The following is an 8,273-nucleotide window of genomic DNA, read 5'->3' as shown; positions in this document are numbered from 1 at the left end:
CTGTACTAGAGCCTGGAATGGCCAGGCTGCCTTTGTGGGGCATGGGGTGTGTGGATGGGGGGTTGGAGACACTCCCCGGCCAGCTGGGCTGCACTCAGCACCCCACCCAGCTCCTCCATCCCCTGCAGGAGAGCAGAAGGTGTTTGGGCCATGGGGAGGGTGTGCCGGGTCCCAGGTGCCACACCTTACACAGCAGCCCTCCAAGACCCCAGGCCGGGCGCCTCGACCCCTGAGGTTCAGAGAAGCCACACACCCAGGTGCACATGGGGTTGTGTGTGTAGACGTGTGTGCATGGTACAGGCACACGTGGGGGTAATGGGCGCTGGGCTCTCGACCATGGTCTCTGCGGTGGCCAGAGGACTGGGCTGCTAGGCACAGGATCATCAGGCCCTGATGGGTTCTGAGCCCAGGACAGGGAGGGAGCAGTGTGCAGGGTGTTGGGGGCACACACACACCCAGGCCCCTCTGTGGGTCATTCGAGTCCATTGCACAGGCCGCCCAGCAGTGGGTGCTGGGGGCCAGCCCAGACCAACACCCCCACTGTGACCCCAGCCAGGCCTGCAAAGTCACCCCGTCCCCCAGCTGACCTAGGGGACCCCTGGGTGCCAGCCAAGCTGGGTGGACGGGAATGAGTCACAGGAGGGCGGCTGACTGGGGGCTGTGCCCCTCGTGGGTCACCCGCAGCACCCAGGCCAGCCAGGGGCAGGGAGGGACTGTCCCCCACTCCCAGAAACAGACCTGCTTGATGTTTCTCGTTTATAAATGTCAGAAATCAGTAATAACACCAGGACAGGGGCAATCCAGCTGGGCCCAGGGCAGCAAGGGTGGGTGCACCGCTCCCGCCCCGCATCCAGTGAGACGCCCAGTCCAGGATGCGCAGCCTGGTGTCCGCAGCAGCGTGGCCTGTGGTGGGGCGATGTGAGGGCATGGGGCCCTGAACTCTGGACAGCAGGACAGCGGCTCGGCGTAAGGGCGGCTGGCCACGCTGCTGAGACAAGCAGCTCCAGGTTCAAGACCTCGGGGCGGAGAGCAGGGCAGCTCCGACAGCCCCAGTCAGCCAGCGGCTCTGGTCAGGAACGGGGCTCAGTCTTGGGGCGGCGTGGGGGGCTCAGGCCTTGGTGGTGGCCGACTCAGCTGCTGCAGGTCCCCGTCCTGGGCCGCCATCTCTGCAGGGCTGCTGAGCTCCTGAGCCACGGGCAGGGGTGGGGGGTGGCCCTTGCGCAGGTGCCGCAGCCCCTCCCACACGGCTCCCAGAAGGTAGAGCGCTGAGAGCGCCAGGAAGTAGATGGAGTAGATGAGGAACTGTGAGAGGAGGGGGGCAGGGGGCAGTGAGGGGCGCCCACAGGCCCAGGAGGAGCTGTGAGGGGGCGCCTGCAGGTCCAGGAGGAGCTGTGAGAGGGCGCCTGCAGGTCCAGGAGGGGCTGAGGGGGCAGTGAGGAGGCGCCCACAGGCCCAGGAGGAGCTGGCTGGAACGCCCCCTCCCTTCTGGTCCAGACCCAGGCAGCCTGAGTCCTGCTCCCTGGCTGGGACCCCCCACTGTAGGGGTAGGAAGGGGAACTTCCCTCTTCCCTCTCCCCCAACACACAGATGCCCTGCCTGGTATTCTGAGGCAGGGCAGCATCGGGCGGCTGGAGCTAGGTGGGGGGCCTGGAGCAGGGTGGAGGGGAGGGCTGGGGAGTGGGGGTGAGTCCGGGGAAGACTACAGCCAGGAGACGTGCAGCAGGGCAGAGGGGAGTGGGGTGAGTCCGGGGAAGACTACAGCCGGGAGACGCGCAGCAGGGCAGGGGGGAGTGGGGTGAGTCTGGGGGACGACTACAGCCAGAAGACGTGCAGCAGGGCAGGGGGGAGTGGGGTGAGTCAGGGGATGACTACAGCCGGGAGACGCACAGGAGGGCAGAGGGGAGTGGGGTGAGTCTGGGGACGACTACAGCCAGGAGACGCGCAGCAGGGCAGAGGGGAGTGGGGTGAGTCTGGGGACGACTACAGCCAGGAGACGTGCAGCAGGGCGGGGGGAATGTCCTTTGGACTGTCTGGGTCTGGGCCGGCCGTGGACTCGGCCAGTTACTCTTTAACTGGGTGGCGTGGCCGGAGGTCACTAACCTACTTTGTTCGATGCGGCCGCTGGCCGAGAGGCATCCAGTGGGGCTCGGGACACCATGGTGACGGCCCCTTGCCTGGAGCCTGGCCAGCGTGGGGGGAGGGACAGTGGGGGCTTCCTGGCACCCACGCCAGGGCAAAGACCCCTCCAGACGCCCTTGGCCCTCCCCCGCCCACATGGCTCCTGTCGAGTGTCTGGGACCACCCAGGCAGGTCAGAAAAGCAGCCCCTTTTCTGTGAGCACGGTCAACCCTGGGCATCCCTCTGTACCCAAGAGCTCACCTGCGAGTGGACGGGGAGGCCCAGGCCCCGGGAGTCGGATACTAGGAGCGTGATGCAGGTCTTCAGGACCGTGGCCAGGAAGGTGTTAACCCCGAAGGCTAGGGCGCACAGCTCCTTGGAGAGCGAGGACGCAATCTGGGAACTGAGGCCGGTGCTCACCACGGTGAGGACCCAGCGGGCACAGGAGACCAAGCCCAGCAGCGTCCAGGGCTCAGCACCGGCCGCTCCCGTACAGGAAGGGTCTCCCTCCCCACCGGACCGGCACCCACCCCAGGGCACCCTGGCCCGGCCCCACTCACGTGGCGATGGGGACCAGGAACTGGTAGGCGCCCCGGAACAGCACGAAGGCAAAGTAGCAGAGCCAGATGCTGCGAGAAGTATACATGAGAAGGACCAGGCCGGCCTGCAGCCCCATCACAGCCGCGATCACCAGCTTCCCCCATACGGCCCAGCGGATCTTCACAAAGCCCGCTGCGAAGGAGGTCACGGCGCCTGGGGACAGAGCAGTGTGGCCACGGCGCCCAGGGTGGTCGGCGCGGGGTCAGGCACAAGGGGACCGTGGCGCCCAGGGCGGTCGGCATGGGGTCAGGGCCAAGGAGGCCGTGGCGCCTGGGGACAAGGCTCAGAGTCAGAGACGACGTGGTCGAGGTCACTGGTCAGGTCATAAGGTCAAAGGCAGGGGTCAAGGAGTGACAGGTCACAGAGACCTTGGGGTGGCACATCACAGGGTCAGGATTCATGGGAGACAGGTCACAGGGCCAGGGGCTATGTGGGGACAGGTCACGAGGAGGGCCATGGGAGGACAGGTCACAGGGGGACAGATCTCAGGGGCAGGGCGAAAGGGGACATGTCACAGGGGTGGGGACAGGTCAGGGCCGTGGGGAAACAGGTCACAGGGTGGGGCTGTGTGGGGACAGGTCACGGAGGGTGGACAGGGGTGGGGCATGGGGGGACAGGTCACAAGCAGGGCTATGGGGGACAGGCCATGGGGGGACAGAGGCGGGGCATGGGGGACAGGTCACTGGGTGCAGGGGTGGGGCATGGGGGACAGGTCACGGGGGGGGGGACAAGTCACAGGGCTGGGCAGTGCAGGGACAGGTCACGGGCAGGGCGGGGTCCTACCGAGCAGGGTGGAGGCGGCATCTGCAGCCCCGTTGTACAGGGTGGCGCTGTCCACCACGCTCCAGAGCACGTGCACGTAGTAGACGATGAGGTAGTAGCCCGCTGAGCTGCAGACCCACCAGAGAGACCAGAGGCGCAGGGAGGGCCGCCGCAGCCCCCCGCCCAGCGCCTGCAGCATGCGCACCGGTATCCGGCGTCGCCAGCCCCCGCGCTCGGCGCCCCCGGCCCCCGGTCCCGGAGCCATGCGGCACAGCTCCGAAGGCGCAGCCCCTGCGGCGGGCGGGTGGAAGAAGAGGCTGCGGCGGGGCCGGCGCAGGAGCAGCGACAGCAGCAGGCTGCAGAGCAGGAAGCCCAGCGACACCCGGTTGAGCGTCCTTAAGTGCAGGCCCGCGGCCGACACCAGCAGCTGGCCCAGCACCGAGCTGGCGAACACGCCCAGCAGCACGGCGGAGCGGGACAGGCCGGCGGCGCGCTGGTAGCTGCGGGGCCGCACGAGAGAGAAGATGTAGGAGGAGTAGGCGATGCGGGCCGCCATGGTCAGGGCGTAGCAGGCCTCCATGAGCTGCATGTGCGCCACGGAGCTGCCCAGCAGCAGCAGCAGCCAGACGGCCACGAAGGCCAGCGCCTGCAGCACCAGCACCGGCGTGTAGCGCAGCAGGTCCGTCAGCAGGAACACCGGCACCAGCACCGCCAGGTAGGTGTACGACAGCACCGGCGTGATCTCGTTGGTCACCTGCCGGGGCGGGCGCCGGCTCAGGCCCAGGCTACCAGAGAGCCGCCCCGGCCCCGCACAGCCGCGGCCAGCCCGCCTGCCTGTCAGTCCTCAGCCCCGCCCCCAAGCCCCGCCCCGCGCGGCAGTCCTCAGCCCCGCCCCACGCGTCAATCCTCAGCCCCGCCCCCAAGCCCGGGCCCCGCCCCACCCGTCAACCCTAAGCCCCGCCCTCCAAGTCCGGGCCCCGCCCCACGCGTCAATCCTCATTCCCGCTCTCCAAGCCGGGCCCAGCCCCACCTGTCAATCCTAAGCCCCACCCACCAAGCCCCAGCCCCGCCCCACCTGTCAATCCTCAGCCCCGCCCTCCAAGCCCGGGCCCAGCCCCACCCGTCAATCCTCAGCCCCGCCCACCAAGCCCCAGCCCCGCCCCACCTGTCAATCCTCAGCCCCACCCACCAAGCCCCAGCCCCGCCCCACCTGTCAATCCTCAGCCCCTCCACATACCAGGGCCCCGCCCACCCGCCCTAGTCACAGCCTCGTCCTCACACTGGCCCCGCCCACAGGGCATCAGGTCTTCCTAGCCCCCCACAGGCCCTCCAGCCTGCCCACCAAGCCCCTCTCCACCTGCCACCCAGGAGCCTCGGGTGCTCAGGGCACGAGCCCGGGGTGACCCCCTCTGAGGCCTCACGGACCCTGCAGACACGCAGAGCAGACACAGATGGGGTGGGAGCAGAGCAGATTCAGGGAGAGGTGACCCCCCATGCTGGCTGGGCTGGGGACTGAGGGCAGGACCTCAGGTGGGGATCCCGGGGTCACCAACCCCAAGGCCCCATAGCAGGGCCCCGGCTGCGGAAAACCCCAGATCAGAACATCCCCTGGGATGGAGGCTTCCTGGTAGGGCACCGGCCGAGCCTCAGACCTGCAGCACCCACCCCCACTCCAGTCACCCAGATCTCTGGACTCTGGGGAGCTGCCAGGCACCACGCCACGGGCATGGCGCCACGGAGGCCCCAGGGCGGGCACAGAGTGACAAGGGCCTGGCACGCGCCTCTGCTATCAGATGGGCATGGGTCTTGGGGACCGTGGCCCAGACAGACACCAAGGAGCGACCGTCAGAGGAACCCCAGCAATGCCACCATCTGGGCTCAGAGCCCAAGGCTGGACCAGGACTTGGTCAGCCCTGGGGACAGGGCTCTGGGACACTGTTCAGTGGGCAGGTGCCCACGTTACAGGGGCCTGGGGTGCTGACCCAGTGGACAGGAGACCCTCAGCACAGGGCCTGGGGTGCTGACCCAGTGGACAGGAGACCCTCAGCACGGGGTCTGGGGTGCTGACCCAGTGGACAGGAGACCCTCAGCACGGGGTCTGGGGTGCTGACCCAGTGGACAGGAGACCCTCAGCACGGGGTCTGGGGTGCTGACCCAGTGGACAGGAGACCCTCAGCACGGGGCCTGGGGTGCTGACCCAGTGGACAGGAGACCCTCAGCACGGGGCCTGGGGTGCTGACCCAGTGGACAGGAGACCCTCAGCACGGGGCCTGGGGTGCTGACCCAGTGGACAGGAGACCCTCAGCACGGGGCCTGGGGTGCTGACCCAGTGGACAGGAGACCCTCAGCACGGGGCCTGGGGTGCTGACCCAGTGGACAGGAGACCCTCAGCACGGGGTCTGGGGTGCTGACCCAGTGGACAGGAGACCCTCAGCACGGGGTCTGGGGTGCTGACCCAGTGGACAGGAGACCCTCAGCACGGGGTCTGGGGTGCTGACCCAGTGGACAGGAGACCCTCAGCATGGGGTCTGGGGTGCTGACCCAGTGGACAGGAGACCCTCAGCACGGGGTCTGGGGTGCTGACCCAGTGGACAGGAGACCCTCAGCACGGGGTCTGGGGTGCTGACCCAGTGGACAGGAGACCCTCAGCACGGGGCCTGGGGTGCTGACCCAGTGGACAGGAGACCCTCAGCACGGGCCAGCCCACGCCGTCCCCATGTTCTGCCCCCCACAGCACCCTCACCTGTTTGTGTGTGAAGTTCTGGCTCAGCAGGTAAGGTGTGATGAAACTCTCCCCTGGCCGCAGCTGGGCCACGAAGCCGTAGAAGCACAGGAAGCCCACCTGCCAGCGCTCAGACCTCCACACAGCGCCCCACGCCTTCCCCGGCTCCCCCTCCTGGGTGGGGCCTGCCATGCCGCTGCTGCCCTCCACCAGGCGCGGGTCCTGCTCCTGCGGGGCGGGGTGGGGTCAGGACCGTGGCCGGGTGAGGGTCCCGTTCTGGGGAGTTCTGGGGTGTGTGTGCAGGGGAGGGGCCCAAACGCAGAGGCCTCGGGGTGAGCTGGTCTATTGAGGGTCTGGACTTGGGGAGACCCCCACCCACACTAAGTTCCCAGAGGTGGGGGCAGTCGTGAACGCCAGGCCAGCACCGTCCCCAGGCGCTGTGACTCGACACGCAGCTCCGGCTGCAGCTGGCTGGGCGCGCTGAGCCCCGGGCCCCAGGACAGCAGGCCCCCACTGTGCGGGACCGGGGGAGCCCCGCGGGCAGCGGACACCCCTAGAGGGCCAGGCCACCGGAACCGGGACAGGGTCCCCGAGCCTGGGGCTCCTGAGAGAACGGTGGGCAGACCCCCGCGCCCTGGGCCCCATTCCTGCAGGAAGGTCTTCAGAGCCCAGGGTGTGTCACCCAAACGCCGCCCGTCCTCAGGGGCAGCAGGTGAGAGCGGCTGGGGGCTCCGGGCGGGCAGGGCCCACCTGCTCCACAGGCACAGGGGGTGGGTGGCCCGGAGCCGGCAGGACACACCGCAGCCTCAGGGTCACACCCTCGCACAGCCCCAGCCCTGGGAGCCCCCTGCAGGCCCAGCTGGCAGGCACAGGCCAGGGGGACGAAGGACGAGTGGGGGGTCGTGGGGGGCACTGGGTCGGGGGCTGGGGTCCGCGGTAGCCCGAGGGGGGTCAGGGGCAGCAGGAATGGGGCCTGGGCACCATGGCCTCTGGGTCACCTGGTCTGGAGGTTTGGGGACTGGGGGGACCTGGGGGAATCGGGTCTGGGGGGTGGGGGGCCTGGGGTCTGCTGGGGACCCGGGGAGGGGTCAGGGGTCGGCCGGGGACCCAGGGAGGGGTCAGGGGTCGGCCGGGGACCCAGGGAGGGGTCAGGGGTCGGCCGGGGACCCGGGAGGGGTCAGGGGTCGGCCGGGGACCGGGAGGGGTCAGGGGTCGGCCGGGACCGCGGGGGCCGTGGCTCTGGGTCTGGGGTCGGCCGGGGGAAGAAGGCCGGTCCCCACTGTGCGGACAGGGCAGGTGGAGGCGCGCTGGGCCCCTCTAACGGCGCCCCTGCCGCGGGGGGCGGCCACCATCCCGGGGAGCAGCCCGGGGGTCCCGGTGCCGGCACGCGGCCTCTGCCCCCGCCGCCCGGGCAGCGCACGTGCCAAGAAAGCCCCACGGGACCGAGGCCGCGCGGCGCAGGAGCGGCCCCCAGCCCCCGGCCCCCCGCCCCGGGCAGCCCCCGGCCCCCCGGCCCCCAGCCCCGGGCAGCCCCCGGTCCCCCGCCCCGGGCAGCACCCAGCCCCGCCCCGCCCCGCCGTAGCCCCCGCGCCCCCCGCGCCCCTACCTGCGCTGCGCCGCGCCCCCGGCCCGCCTGGCTCCCCGCGGCCGCGCAGACTACATGGCCACATGCCTCCGCCCGGGGGCTGCCGGGAAGGGGCGTGGCGCGCGGTCCCGCCTCCTGCGCGTGGTCCCGCCCCCTGCGCGCGGTCCCGCCCCCTGCGCGTGGTCCCGCCCCCTGCGCGTGGTCCCGCCCCCTGCGCGTGGTCCCGCCTCCTGCGCGTGGTACCGCCCCCTGCGCGCGGTCCCGCCCCCTGCGCGCCGCCGTGGGCCGTCCGGGGTGTGCAGAGGGGGGACGGGGCGGGGGGAGGGGAAGGGGCGTGGTGGCGGGGGGAGGGGAAGGGGCGTGGTGGCGGGGGGAGGGGAAGGGGCGTGGTGGCGGGGGGAGGGGAAGGGGCGTGGTGGCGGGGGCTCCCCCAGTCGCGCCCCAAACCCTCGGCGGAGACCACCCGGCGGTCCGCGCCCCACCCGA

The 8,273-nt window shown here is 70.5% G+C and overlaps 1 protein-coding gene across 1 annotated transcript; it reads right to left on the bottom strand.

Annotated features, from left to right (window-relative positions):
- Positions 1-744: 744 nt before the first annotated feature.
- Positions 745-7,922, bottom strand: SLC19A1 (solute carrier family 19 member 1). The gene is made up of 6 exons (XM_060184506.1): positions 7,809-7,922; positions 6,224-6,430; positions 3,502-4,234; positions 2,679-2,871; positions 2,380-2,521; positions 745-1,302 (listed from the first exon to the last, which is right to left on the bottom strand). The coding sequence occupies exons 2-6, from the start codon at positions 6,392-6,394 to the stop codon at positions 1,084-1,086; spliced, it is 1,458 nt and encodes a 485-aa protein (XP_060040489.1). The 5' UTR covers positions 6,395-6,430; positions 7,809-7,922; the 3' UTR covers positions 745-1,083.
- Positions 7,923-8,273: the final 351 nt, after the last annotated feature.

The sequence above is a fragment of the Erinaceus europaeus genome, unplaced genomic scaffold, assembly GCF_950295315.1.
Source record: "Erinaceus europaeus unplaced genomic scaffold, mEriEur2.1 scaffold_344, whole genome shotgun sequence".
Taxonomy (NCBI): Eukaryota; Metazoa; Chordata; class Mammalia; order Eulipotyphla; family Erinaceidae; genus Erinaceus; species Erinaceus europaeus.
The sequence above is the reverse complement of the archived record's forward strand: the minus strand, read 5'-3'. Positions and strand labels throughout refer to the sequence as shown.